The sequence below is a fragment of the Acartia tonsa genome, chromosome 8, assembly GCF_053477335.1.
Source record: "Acartia tonsa isolate MP-2025a chromosome 8, ASM5347733v1, whole genome shotgun sequence".
Taxonomy (NCBI): Eukaryota; Metazoa; Arthropoda; class Copepoda; order Calanoida; family Acartiidae; genus Acartia; species Acartia tonsa.
In genome coordinates this window covers 21163301-21178180 of record NC_137267.1, presented here as the reverse complement: position 1 = coordinate 21178180, position 14880 = coordinate 21163301, and the positions used below count along the sequence as shown (strand labels likewise).

The window sequence follows — 14880 nt, the reverse complement described above, 5'->3', positions numbered from 1 at the left end:
AGAGTAGAGCCCAATCGGTTCAGTGGTTACTGAGATCTTAATCTTCAGACAGACAGACATCGTACTACTTTGTATTATAGATGGTTTAGATTGTCGTTACTGTGCGATATATGGATAAAACTTATCCTAGATTATTTGACACTAAATATTTCACGTTTATTACCTACGGTAAATGATTTCTCATTTATATTTTAAAAGCGAAGCCTTCACATAAGAATTGTACTATTGATTTCAAACATTGGATGTTGATTTCTGTACCTGTTTATGATATTTAGGACAACATGTTACAATTATCGAAGCGAAGCATTTCTATCATCAACTACTAAAAATGTAAATATTAAATTAAAATCAGTAAAAACATAACTAAAGACATCATAACGTATAGATTGATTAGATTTTAATAAAGATATTATAGTACAGAAGTAAAATAATATTTCAGAATCAGCTAAAGAAATGGATTGTTTCTTTTGTGGGATGAGTGAGCAGACAGTGTGTACTGCCTGTAACTTAACAGGATGCTGTCGGGAACATCAATTTCTACACACAGTAGACCAGGTTTAATTTTTTTTTTTTTACAAACAAAGCATGTTCTAAAAATGGACATATGTAGTATACAATGTACATGGATATATTGACAGTGGACAAGTTGTAGTTGCTAGTTGTAGGTTGCTATTATGGAACTCATTTATTGTTCATTATTAAATGCAGTAAGAGGGAGGAGAAGAATTAAAGTAGGTGGATAGTGGGTATCGTTATTTTAGCCAGCTGAGAGTATCATTTTTATTATATCACATGAAAATCTGGTGCAACACATACAAGTAATTGTATATCGATTGTTTTAAAAGTTTTGTTAATTTTAGTCTTTATGTAGGTATGAATTACGAAAATAACACAGAAGATAACCTCTTAAACCAATTACATCTTGCGGGCGTGGTCCTCTTTGACTTCAAATGATGAGACAATTTTCCATCCTACTTGTTTAATATCAGTATTTATTTTGATTAGGAATGTTTGCCATATAGAGTAGAATACAGACCAGATCGTGGAAATACCTTGGTTGCTATTAGAGATATCAAACCTTTTCAGATTATTTTACAGGTAAGTAAATGCTTCGGGGGCATGCAGGAGGGGGGTTAAGGGCAGATGAAAACACCTCACTGGTGAAAAAAAGGGGAGCTTAGTAGCTGGTTAACATACTTGGTTGAAAAGTAAGATATTTTTTCTCAATTTCATTCTGATTGGGCCAATCATATACAATTTTCTAGGCTATCCTAAAAGTTAGAGTTTTCTGAAAAGGAAGGGGACATGTGCCTGTAATCTAAACTATTACCCAAAAATTTAATACCACACGTTATCAGATTTGTTCCATCAAAATATTTGGGTATCGTCCAATGTCTTATTCCTTAAGATACCTGGGTTTTAAAACATTATATGGACACCCTAGGAAATTTTCTGTGATTTGGCCCATTTTTTAGGATAAACCCGCAGTGTTTGGACCATTTGATCAGAGTGGAGTCCAGTGTCTCGAATGTTGTATTCCTCTGGAGAAAGTTCATCCTTGTTCCAAGTGTTCTCTTCCTTTGTGTAGTACAGGTTCTTGTTTAAATATTTAACCCTTATTATTTCCATCATAGGGACAAATTCCCTAAAATTTTTAAAGCTAGTTTAAGCTAGTTTATGATCTATTAATTTCTAAGTCTTACATAGTCTGCCAGTTGAATCAGTGTTGGTTTGGGTGGCCGAGTTGCTGAAGTATTAAATGTGTAAAATAGTATCTTATTCTTCAGCAGACAAAAAAAAATTGGTTTTTTTTTACCTATTTGGACAAATTTTCTGGTTAAACTTGTTTTACATATGAGTTTTCCTAAATTTATTATATGTTGTAAAAATTCAAAAGATAGCAAATTTTGACGTAAAAAATTTGTTTTCCAAATAAAATCTCCAATAATGGTAAAGATTTCAAAGATAAATTTAATTTAAAAATTATGACAAAAATCACACAACTTCTTTATAGAAAGCTAAAAAATCACACAAACTCTAAGGTTAAAATTGGCATTAATGGAATTTATGATTCATACAACAGTTTGGTACAATTTAGAAAGTATAGCAACTCTATAAATATACATACTCAATTACATATATATTTGTAAAGCTAAGGATATCCTAACTCCTAGTTTAATCTGTGATTTAATAGAATTTGGTCCATTTTCTTTTATTTTCAGAACTTATTCAATATTATAAATGTTATTCGGACAAGATGTGATGTTTTTCTGCATTTTATTGCACAATAGATTCCTAGTTTAATTATACCAAAAAAGAATGTGTTTCAATAATAAAAAGAAACTAATATGTTTGTAAAAGACTTTGATTTATCGTCTTAGTACAAAATTTATAAGTATATGCATAATCCAGACATTTACCTGGCCCATGTGGTGGAAACCCTTTTTGCCTGCTAGCAAATTGCTTTCCGTTCTTTTGTAGGGACTCGGCTAAGTTTATATTAACGACGCTATTAGCTGATCTCAAAGACCTAATACAAAATTTGGACAGGGTCCCGCCCTCTGGACGGAGTTACATATGGCTCATGACCCTCTATTCTATTACTTAATTTGTCCTTGGAAAAAATATACCATACTATACCTTTTTATCTTTTTCCGTTCCTTAGTAATTTCTTCACAGTTTGTCATTTAACTTGTATAAATTACTTTATTTTAGTTAGTTTCCCTTATTTTAATGTAAATTGTTCCTAAGATTCATTACTAAAGTATTTAGAATGTGAAAACGGAGTGAATCATTTGGCAGAATGTCAATACTTTGAAAATTCAGATCTAGCAACAAAAGGTAAAATGATTTTATGTTTGTATTAATTAACAGGGATCTAAAGGGATAAGACAATGGCTGATAAATTGAAGTACATCCCCTATAATGTAAATGGTGCACAAAATTACCCCTTCTGTATATTAAAATTTAGGTTGAAACGTTTAAACACCCAACTTAATGAATCAACCAATCAAAATTTACTTCCCTAAGTTATTCATTAAGCAAAAGAATAAGAAAACGTTATTACAAAACTTTGGGGACTAATGTAATAAACAGCCCATTGTCACCTCTATCTCTCTTTGATTAGTTAATGTATTTCATAGCAAACTGCTTGTCAACACTTTTTAGGGAAGGTTTCAGGCCATTTTGTGATTGGTGAGGAGGAAAGTGGGTAACTTTTCCCTGAATTACATGTCTAGAATTTTTGTGAAGGGACAGGAAACAAGATTTTCATTAGAAAGAAAAAGTTAATAAAGCAGTGGATGGCATGGTTAATTTTTATCTACCCTGCAAAGCCCAGCGTGCAGCTAGCAAATGATTCCACTAGTCCCGAAAGGTTTATAATAACGTTTCTTATTCGTTGGTTTTTTCAGCTTTGGGTACTTTTATTGAATTCTGATTGGTTGAATTTCTAGACGTTTCAACCACAAACTATAATCTACAGATGGGGTAATTTTGTATATTATCATTAAGGATCAACATCACTATGAAAATATTGATAATTATGAATAATAATTTATCTATTTTAGATGTACCTTTAGATGTCATGAACACTTGTATTGCTCCTTTAAGGTAAAAAAAAATTTTTGTTGTTGTTTTAGACTTTTTGATTGGTTGGGGGGGGGGGGGGGGGGAGATTTGATAAAAATCAACATCAAGAATTTTTTTTCCTAAAAAATTATATACAGCACCGAATTATTGACAATTTTCCACAAATATTAAAAAATAAAAATCATAACAATTAATAAATATTATTATATCACTTTTATAAAAAAGGAATTTTTAAGTTAAAATTTGTTTTAGAATGTTGGAGATAAAAAGTGGAAACCCTGAAATCTGGAAATATGTGGATTCTCTTGAGCATCATTTAGAGGTTCAAAATAAATATCTTTTTAAAGTTTAAAAATCAAATTAAAACATAAACAAAGCCCTTGCTTTACCTCAAAGTAGCTATTGAGCACTGAATAATTTTTTGCCTTTCTACAATTTTCAACTAGCGGCTACTTGGGTACTTGAGGAGGAGAGAGTCAAAATTGATAAACCAATTTATTATTTTAGATTTTAAAAGATAAAGTAAAATAAAAATTTGTGGAGAGTAGGGAAATTTTTTTTTTGTGGGGCCCCCCCCTCCCCACTTTTAATTTTAGTTAAGAAAAATTTAAAAAATATTTCTTTTTAGTAAGGGGGGGGGGGTAATCTTTTTTAGAAGCGATTTCTCTTTGGAGGATGGTGTTACCCTCCCCCAAAATAGTTATCACCCTTCCTGGGACCTACCCTGTTAAGTAGAACCCGATCGGTACAGCGGTTCGCGATATCCTTCAGTACAAACACACAAACAAACAGACAGACATCCTGTTACTTTTAGTATAAGGATTTATTTCAAATAAGTGGGGAGATTCTTTGCTCAACTAGGCACTTTGAGGGAAACTACTATTTATTTCAGACAAGAAAGAAGCAAGATACATGGATGTACATGGCAGGGAAATTCATTTATGCCTCAAAGCTTAAGCAAATTTGGTCAGCAATAAATAATTTATTTTCTTAAGAAAAATCTAGCTTTTGAGAAATTGTATCGTCCAAAAAATTCTCGTATTATCGAAACAAACGTATGTGACTAAATATAAACAAAACCTGAAGATGGTCAAAGTCCGTCCATAGATTATCACGTCATGCGATAGAATAGCCAATGAGACGCCATCCTAAATTTTACTATTGGTCAATTACAGTGTATACTGGCCTCTCATTGGCTATTCTATCGTATGACGTCATAATCTGTGGAGGGACTTTCATCATCTTCCAAAAACCTTGGTGTGCTAGAAATTCCTTATTAAGTTAGACAGATTAGTGTGTCTAACAGACCATCTACGGTAATAATTCTATTTTTTAACATTTGTTACTTTTGAATATTTTCTTAAAATTAAAAAACAAACTGAAGATATATTTTCTAGTAAATAGGTTTAGTACTGAAAAATCAATTAAAGGAATTGTTGTTAAATGATTAAAATTGTTGAACATTTTATTCATAACTGGAATTTACAAATAAGTGATTTCACAACAGAGATTTGGGGTAAAGAGCGTTGGAACAAAATTGCATTACTTTAACTATAAATTTAATTTTTGGAAAAGATTACTCATAATTTTGTTGTTAAATGAACTTTAATTATTCAGATCATGTCCTACCATTTCTTAAAGAAAATAGTACAAAAGGTTAGTATATAATATTCTTCATAGAGTCATACATATACAGGTATATCCATCAATGTTTAAGATATCACTTATTAGCAGATAGGTTTACCTATTTAAAAATACTCCGTATTAGAATTAGGTTGACATAGTCGACATCATGTTGAAAATAGAAAATATCTCAGCTGAGCTATGTGATCATGTTTAATGATGGCACATGATTCATAAATAAATATATCTCCAAATTCTTTTGTAAGACATCATTCCATTACCTTATTTTGATTTGAATTTAGAAAGAATTACAATATAATCTAAACGATATTATAATTTTTTTACTACTTAGCGGCTACGCCCCTAGAGGCCTTTTAAGGAGGTTAAATTCGATAATCCAATTTTAGTTTTTGAGTGTCAAAGGGGAATCACATCGACAGCGGTTTGCGAGATCCTTCGTTACAGAAAAACACACACACACACAGAGATGCTGTTACTTTTATGTAAGAATTAATGAACATTCAAAAATTGTTTTATTTCAGAAGTTGACATTGAGTTATTTTGCAAGATAATTGGCATTTTCAGGTAAAAAAATAGCATGTTAGCATAGCGCAGCTATCCTAAGTTAAGGGTGTGTCCGTTCGTCCATTTATCCATACATTAGAATTCGTTGAGACTTTTTTCATGATGAATTGTAACATTTAGATTTAAATTTTTACTTTTAGAACAAATTCTGTGAAGTGGGAGAAACGGTTTGGCAACGGTCACAGGATTCCCGTGGGTCATGCCTTGTGCCCGATATTTTCCCTTCTATGCCATAACTGTATCAATAACACAAGGTAGTTTTGATATTGTACATTCCCGCTTGAAGTCTGGTTCAAGTCATTGTGCTGAAAATCAGGGATATTAAGGGATATGACAACGGCCGATAAATTGATGTACATCGCCAATCATGATATACAAATTTGTTCTTTCTATAGATTTCAATTAGTTGAACACAGTAATAGTGTCTGACTGATTATGACGTAACAAAAAAAAATTAGCCAATGAGAGGCCGTTATTGATCAATGGTAAAATTTATAGTGGCCTCTCATTTGCTAATTTTTTTTGTTATGTCATAATCAGTCAGACACTATTACTGTGTTCTAATTAGTTGTTGAAACGTTTGGACGCTTAACTTAATAAACAAACCAATCAAAATTCAATACAAGTCCCCAAACTTGTTAAGCCAACGAATTAGAAAACTTTTCCATACAACTTTGGGGACTAGCGTAATAAAAAGCCCAAAGGCCCCTCCTAATCTGTGAAATTACTACTGCTGCTATGTCAGTCATTTTCTCGATGTAGGTGCCTTTTCAGCTTATTCTTATTTAATTCAATATTGGGTCACAACTTCGTCATAACAAAGACGTTAAAAATGTTGTTCTTTTGATTTTAAAAATTGGTGAAATTCATGACAAAGAAAAAGTCTCAAATAACCCTACTGAAGATTAATTAGGTATAAATTATTAAGATACAGTTATGCCTTATTTATTTATTTGTATATTAGGTATACTGTAGCAAATGGAACAATAACAGTACGAGCTTGTGTTCCGATTAAGAAGGGGGAAGAAATTACTACACAATATAGGTAAATTCATATAAAAACACAATGGGGTTAAAATATAGGATTAAACTATTTACACACCTATTTTAGGGTTCTGAAGAGCAAGATTAGTTTTTAGGGGTCACAGGACTAATTGTTCATCTTTTTAGAAACTAAAAGGAAACTTCAAGAAACCTCTTCTAAAATTCTACGAATCTATACCACACTGTCTTTGCCCCTAGTAGATTATAATTCTTATATAAAAGTAACAAGATCTGTGTGTGTCTTTCTGAAGGATCTCATTCTCGCTAACCGCTGATTTAGTTCTCTTAGTAGCTATTCACAGGTCTGGAGAGGTTTATAGATAGAGTTTTTTTTGTTTGTCTATTAATGGTCTTGAAAAACGAAGAAAATAAGCCATTAATCATTAAATTCTGATAACTATGAGTGGGGTAAAAGAGAGGAGTAAGTTTCTGGTAGAATTCGTAAAAGTGAGTGTTATAAGGCTTAAAAATAGTAGTAGAACGATAATATTCACTAAATATGTGTATTTCTTATTGAAAAGAACTATAATCAAAAAAAATTTTTTACCAGGATTCTACCAGAAACCTACCCCTCTCTTTATGATATCTTTTAAAGAAAAAGTCGTCAAATGCTTTGTTGAAATCAAAGTTACATTAATTCGCCACTTTTAAAAATCTATCCTTATAATAAAGTAACAGAATGTGTATTTGTCTGCCTGTTTGTACCGAAGAATCTCGCAAACCGCTAAACCCAACGGGTTCTTCTTAACAGGGTAGCTTCTCATAGGTCCCGGTAAGCTTTATAATTATAAAAACACGAATGCTAACCTACCAAAAATTGATATATGCTTGGCAAAATTCATTATAACAATTTACATTATATCTAACAGCTTGTCTTATACTTGTTTGACCAAGAGGTATATTCTCTAGAAAAGAACTAACTGGCATAGTTCCACTTTGTAATATTGACATGTTGATTTTTTTAGAGGACCCAACGAAGGAAATTTATTTCGGCGACAGGACTTCTTTAAGAACTGGATGTTCGACTGTACCTGTACCAGGTGTCAGGTATAACTTTTCCAGTATGGCTTCGAAACCGATTAATATCCACTGGATTAGAACCGGTTCTAAGCCATACTAAAGAATGTATCGTTTCATAATATCCAGTTTTCTATTCTAAGAATTTAATAATGTAGAAAACATGTAATGCCTTTGGGATCTTGGGGCTAACTGGTTTTAATTTTATAATTGTACATTTTTTTTCCGCGGAAAGATGTTAATAATACAATGCGATAAATAACTCCTACCCATTTAACTTCCAATTTTCGTTATTTCTTATTTCAAATCTTATTTCTTTCTTTTTCTTCCTTTCCCCCTCTTTCTTCCGTTCCTAGAAACTCTTTTTCAATAATTTTACTTTCTTTGATAAGGAATCAATCAAATTAAAAATAGATTATTAAGAATCCAACTAACCATTTATGAAAAAATGTTAAGTAAAATGTTTAACCCCTTACAGTCAGGCCCCTTGCCGCAACTTAATCGGTCGGGGGGGCGTTCAACGACCCCCCTTATTATCTCAGTTCCTATTAGAGCTAGAGGACTAAATTTTTTTGTGCGAGTCCCCTGTATGATAATGAATTTCCGACCTTTTATAAGTCTAAGTCAATTTTCGCTTCCTTCACCCTTTTATTTAACAACTTTTGTTTTTAGGTCTTTTTTTACTTAAATATTTTTCAAACGGCTGTAATTTTCTTATTTTAAAGCTAGAAGAACACTTTTTTCCAGAAAATGTTTATCTTTATGTGAATTTTACATTAGAAATATCAAAATATAAATTTCAGCGGCCGCAGCTGTACTTGGCAGCTGCCAGCCGCCGCAGTCGGCGGTTGGCGGGAAAACGGCGGCGGATCTTCATAAAATTTTAATACGTTATGTATATGAGAAAAGCTTAAGTTTAAAATTTGAAGTCTCTAAGTCAAAAATTGCGGTCACAGGAGCCTTTTAAAGATTTCTGGAGACCTGGAGGATCAGGACCTGCATCATACCTGGAACCTGAAAGTGACTTGAACACCTGTATTTCATATAAGGATGTACTACTAGAGGATATTTTAGTAATTTGGTATGATAAAATGCTTTGTTTTAGTCAAAACAATATTTTTGCTCTTTACCTGGATGACCCTGCCAGGTTTGCTGGCATCCTGTGCCCGCCGGGATGGAGATATTCAAAAAATTCCAACTCTCAGTTGTGTGTCATACCCATACTTAAAAAGTCATGCAGTTTGGGCTCTTTATCTTTCACACACAGAAAATGAGATAGAAAAAACGCCCCCCCCCCCCCCCCCGACCGTTAAGGGTTAAGGATCCAACAGAACTTGGATCACATAGTGTTACCATGGTTTGTCCAGGATGTCAGAAACCTGAGGTGGATTCTTAACAAAACAAAAATACGGTCACTTAGTAAGGCAAAATTATTTTTGAGAAAAATCCTCAAAAATCACATAAAAATCTACAAAAATTAAACAAAATCTTGTGTTAATAACCCTTTTAGTAGTTTTTGTAGAGTTTTTATGCGGTTTTGGAGGATTTTTCAAAATAATTTTGCCTCATTAAGTGACCCTAACTTTTATTTAAGAATCCACCTCTGATTTTTTATAAATTTTAATCTCTAAATAATTTAAGGATCCAACAGAACTTGGAACACATAGTGGGACCATGGTCTGTTCAGAATGTCAGAAACCTGATTTGTACCCTAAGTAAGAAAATACATCTAATATCCTATTATATGCAAGTAATAATATTTTTTTTGTCTGAAGCTTAAGATCTCAATAAAAACTGAACCAGTTGGGTTTTATTTTAGGTAAGCGTTTAAGGTTTTGGGATATTTTAATATCAGATTTAAGTCTTCGGATGGTTTTAAGCTGTTTTTATTGCCCTTCAGTTCCTCTCTGAATACAAATCACCAAGATGCTACTGGCGTAAACGCTAGTTACATGATAAAAAAGACAAATACTTTACGTTTACCAGATGCGTGCAAAAAGGGGTAGTATCCAACCCCCTGGCAACATTTAGAAGGTTGAATACAACCTCTTGAAAGCATCCTTATAACAGCAAAATAAGCTAATTTTATCAACGGAGGCTTGTTTGACTTTTGATTTTGTTAAATACGTAGGCGGGTAGACACCTAAGGGGATACAACAACCCTCTGACAATAAAATAACACCCCTATTGTTGTCGGTATTTCAATCCCTTCGATTTAGGTTTCAGGGGGGTGTCAAAATTTTTGGATGCGCTTTAGGCATTTTCCATTTTGAATTTTTTGATAATAGTTATTTCTCGCATATATCTGGATATAATACGATGCTAGACATAGTTTTATCGTATGGATGAGAACTGGTTTCAATCCACCGGATTCGAATGAATACGAGAAATTGATTTAATTTGTTTATAAATTTTAGAGATTCCACAATCCGCAGTGATTTTGAGTGTAGAAGCTGTTCTTATAAAATGGAATATTCTATGGCAAAGGGCATTTTTGAAAAGTAAGCTTTTTATCACAATTTTTTTTAACAAGGTTGAAGATATCAAAATGTTTTCTTTCCTAAAGGTTTTGAAGAAACTATGATAAAAGTTATTTATATTTTTAATAGATCTTACAAAGCAAAATTCCAATTTTTTTCAAACTTAAATTTATCTATTGTTTAGTAAAAACTTTCCTTTTAAATTTTAGTGCAGATATGATGTTAATGGATATGTGCTATGATGACACACCAATGGCCTGGGAAGCTTTATTAGGTATAAATATTATTTTAATACGCAAGTAAGGGATTCTAAGCATCATAGAAAACATTTTGCAGCAAAATCTATTTTTTTTTATAAAAAAGAATTACACACTCATGCATAGTAATAGAAATAATATATCTAGATGGTCCATCTGACCTCATATTACGTAAAATTTGAAAAGGAAATTCTGGCAGACCAACACCTTTATTTAGCGTTTACACGATTCTTTCTATTACCAGCGACGTTAGCATCGGGGCTAACAAAACTGGTTCTAATCTTATAGTTTTTTTTTCATTTTAATATCCGCGGAAAGCAGTCTATAATACGATGAAATAAATAATTATTCTTTCAGCAAAGTTTCTAGAGACCTTTCATCCAAATCATTTTATATGCATGAAAACATCGAGAATATTATTACAAATTTATGGCTCAAGGTAAGTTACTGTTAATGTTGCAGCTACTCTATATATGGTATCATAGCCGTTACCGTCGCTTAACACATAGCACATCTACTTGAAGTTGTGCAGGTGGTGTGTTCAAATCTCGTCACAGCGTTATAACTAAAGACGTTAAACTGGTGTCTACTGTTGCTGTTATACAGTGTGTTTTTTTTTATGAGCACTTTTTTGAAAGCAATTTTACCCCACTTATAGTTATCAGAATTTAATGATTAATGGCTTATTTTCTTCGTTTTTTAAGGGAAATTATGAAACAACAAAAAAAATTCAGGGAGTAAGGGAGGGGACAATGGGCAGTTAATTCAATTTTATAGTTGTGACCCTTTAAGGTTGAAAACCCAGATATTTCCAGATAAAACAAGTATTTGCAATATAGCAACCTTTAGTGGAAATTTTTGACTTTTTGAATTGTTTTTAATTCGAAATGCACCATCCTTAAACTGATGCTTTACTACAAGCCTTTGATTCTAAAGATCAAAACCCTTGTTTACAATTCATTTCTATAAGTGTTATTATTTAAACTTCGGAAAATTAAGGAAACATACCATTTTACTTTTACAACATCTTTTACCCAAATTTTTTTATTGTATTATTAAAAAGCTTTGACATGAAAAAGCCTTTAAATAATTATATTACAAAACTTACTAAAACAATTACCTTCCTACAGAACTTTAAACTCAGGTTATTTCATTTAACGAAATAAAAATGAGATACCTTGCGTCAAAATTTCATACTACATAAATAAAATAGTTGAGAACATAAGTACATCTTAATTTTAAAGATCTTAATGTTTAAGTAACATATCTTAGGATAACTGGTAGCTGCGCTCCTAGCATCCAGGACAGAAAAATAAAATAACACCATCTTGAGATTTTAATGATAAACAAACCTTGAACAACTCAGGACTTCGTAATTTTCCATAAAATTTTGAAATTAATCGGATCATTAATTACAGAAATATTAAGCTAAAGACAAAAAACTTTTGCCTTTACATTAAATCAATAAGAAACATCTTACATGTCTAAAGTAACGAAAAGAGCTAACCGTTACGGACGTACAAATGTGCGGGACCTAATTATAGGAAGGCTTTGCTCATAATAACTAATAATCTTAATATAATTTCTTTCTACAACGCACTAATCGGAATGAATTAACATTAAACAAGAATTAGATATAAAAAATGTAATGATTCAATTTACAAAATAATTTTCAAAATCAAAATATTCTGTCTGCTTGTTATTGTTTATCTTTTTGTTGACGCGCTAGTTTGCCGCGAGATTATGCATGATTTTGCGTGACGTCATTCATAATTGGTCCCCAAGATTGGTTAGAAACAGCTAAATTCTTGCATGTTCCCTTTAAGCCAGTCCCCAAAGTCTGAGACTCCTAAAAATTGAATATTCGATCCATTGTCCCCTCCCTTACTCCCTGAAAAAAATTACAGTTTTTGTTGAAAAAGTACAGTAAAGTTGAAAATTAAAAACTTAGGTGTCAACATATAAAAATGGTTTAGCGCATTTTTCTTAAAAATGGATTTTCTGTAGTCAACTTTGGGGGGCCAGTACTCCCTCCCTGGTTGAGATATGACCTTCAAACTTTGATATGTTCTAGTACATGTCCCTAATAGTATCTGTATACATTTTTAGCTCTATATCTCAACTTTGAAGTGTTTAGCAGCCATTCTTGCAAAAGGTTGATTATTTGAGCATAAGAAAAATGCGCTAAAACCATTTTTAGATGTTGACACCTAAGTTTTTAATTTTCAACTTTACTGTACTTTTTCAACAAAAACTGTAATTTTTTTGTTGTTTCATAATTTCCCTTAAAAAACGAAGAAAATAAGCCATTAATCATTAAATTCTGATAACTATAAGTGGGGTAAAATTGCTTTCAAAAAAGTGCTCATAAAAAAAGACACACTGTATATGCGACATTAATTGGCAGAGTAAGGTAATGCCTGGGCTTATAACAGGCGAAACACTTTACCATGCATAGTTAGGACTTACAGATAAAGATCGTGCAATCAAAGAGTTGGTTGTCAGTTACTTAATCTAGTATCTTAATCTTAATTGGACAGAAAAGGAGTGAATTTTTTCTGGTTGTTAAACCTAATGATAAAGAGTCATTACCTATTAAATGAGTAAAAACTAAGGACACTTTAAGAAGTCTGGGAAAAATCTTTTTTACATATTAATTCATGTAATTGTCCTTATTGGAAGAAATTTTGATTTATTGTTTTCAGGGAAGGTTACACCTTGTCTGATATGTCAGAAGATCTCTTAGAAAGAAAGTTACAGCTTTGTAGAAATTATATTGGTAAGAAAATAATTTAGTTTTCCCGTATTCATTCGAATCCGGTGGATAGGAACCGGTTCTCATCCATACGAAAAAACTATGTCTAGCACCGAATTATATCCAGCTTTCTACGAATATAAAAATGTACAATCATAAGATTAAAACAAGTCGGGGCTAAAAAAAAATAGTTTTAATCTTATAATTGTACATTCTTTATCCGCGGAAAGCCGTTTATAATACGATTCGAGAAATAACTATTAAGGAGCACAATGTAGAATAAGTCAGTCTGACATTAAGAAAAGAAGAAAAAATAAGGTTTGAGGGGCACGAATATTAAAGGATAAACGAATAAGATAGCGTTCTTAAATAACTTTGGGCAACAGTTTAATTTACAGCTTAAAGATTTTTATTCCCTTTTCCGTGATAAAATTATTAATGCTGTAATAATAATTTCAGAAGTGTTCAATGTTTTGGAACCTGGTTACAGATTATGGAAGGTGAACAAAACATTATGCCTTTTAACAGAATCTCTTTCAAAATTAAAAGTTCAGTGTTTTTTTTGAGTTAAGACACCCTCCCCCCTTTATTTTGAAATGAAATAAAAATAAGGGAGGGGTCTTTTCTTAAATTATTGAAATGCTTTAGTGAAGAAGTAATACAATTCTTTGTAGAACCAACATTATGTTTGTATTCCCCTTCTAAATCAAAGTTTCCACTCTGACTGTCATATTGAAATAAACTTATTTTCAGGGAAGACTGTATGAGGAAATGTTGGGTCCTTTATCTGTGAGACTTCAACAGAGAATTGAAAAAGATCAAATAGGTACAAATCTAATAAAATTACACATTAAAAGATGCATGTACGCCCGGGAATTAAAGTGATAAGACAATGAACAATAAATTGATATACATCCTCAATGATAATACACAAACTTCCCTTCCTCTAGACTAAAATTATTGAGATAAAGATTGATTGGACACAGATAGTTTGAACCAACCAATCAAGCTTTATAAAAGTATCCAAAGTTTTCAAGCCAAGAAATGAGAGAAATTGTTGTTTATCAAACGCTGTGAATACCTAAAAACTTTTTAGTAAATTGGTAAGAAAAAAGGCATTTATTCTTAATTTCTCCTTACATTTTAAAAATAATACCTAGGTATGCAAACATTAAAAAAAGAAATGCTCCAAAAGTTTGCCAACCATAATCGCTGTAAATGATCTATATTTACAAAATCTTCACATATGATTGCTATATTCGATTTCAAATTGTGGATTGCTGCACAGGGGCGTCCAAGCTTTTTTATTTTTTTTTGGGGGGGGGGGTAAAATTTTGAAAATAAAAGCTCATTTTGGGAAGGGTAATCTTTATTTTATATAGGCATTTTTTTTATTTGGGGGATGGGGTAAAAATTGAAATGCCTACGGCACCCCCAAATTCATTTGGGGGGGGGGGGGTAATCACCCGTTTACCCCCCCCCCCTTGGACGTCTATGTAGCTGCAGATTGTAATTGTTATACCTAAAA

The 14880-nt window shown here is 32.0% G+C and overlaps 1 protein-coding gene across 1 annotated transcript in view; it reads left to right on the top strand.

The window, feature by feature from the left end:
* Positions 1-443: 443 nt before the first annotated feature.
* LOC145326245 (SET domain-containing protein SmydA-8-like) overlaps positions 444-14880 on the top strand; it is a 15162-nt gene continuing 725 nt past the window's right edge. Inside the window, exons 1-19 of the mRNA XM_080169449.1 lie at positions 444-555; positions 1006-1098; positions 1476-1593; positions 2773-2841; positions 3570-3612; positions 3844-3913; positions 4484-4520; positions 5209-5247; positions 5757-5799; positions 5940-6053; positions 6764-6844; positions 7809-7890; positions 9502-9575; positions 10278-10361; positions 10550-10614; positions 10955-11036; positions 13303-13376; positions 13812-13852; positions 14106-14178. Coding sequence (XP_080025575.1) covers positions 454-555; positions 1006-1098; positions 1476-1593; positions 2773-2841; positions 3570-3612; positions 3844-3913; positions 4484-4520; positions 5209-5247; positions 5757-5799; positions 5940-6053; positions 6764-6844; positions 7809-7890; positions 9502-9575; positions 10278-10361; positions 10550-10614; positions 10955-11036; positions 13303-13376; positions 13812-13852; positions 14106-14178 — 1384 coding nt within the window. The 5' untranslated portion in view covers positions 444-453. The remainder of the gene's footprint in view (positions 556-1005; positions 1099-1475; positions 1594-2772; positions 2842-3569; positions 3613-3843; positions 3914-4483; positions 4521-5208; positions 5248-5756; positions 5800-5939; positions 6054-6763; positions 6845-7808; positions 7891-9501; positions 9576-10277; positions 10362-10549; positions 10615-10954; positions 11037-13302; positions 13377-13811; positions 13853-14105; positions 14179-14880) is intronic.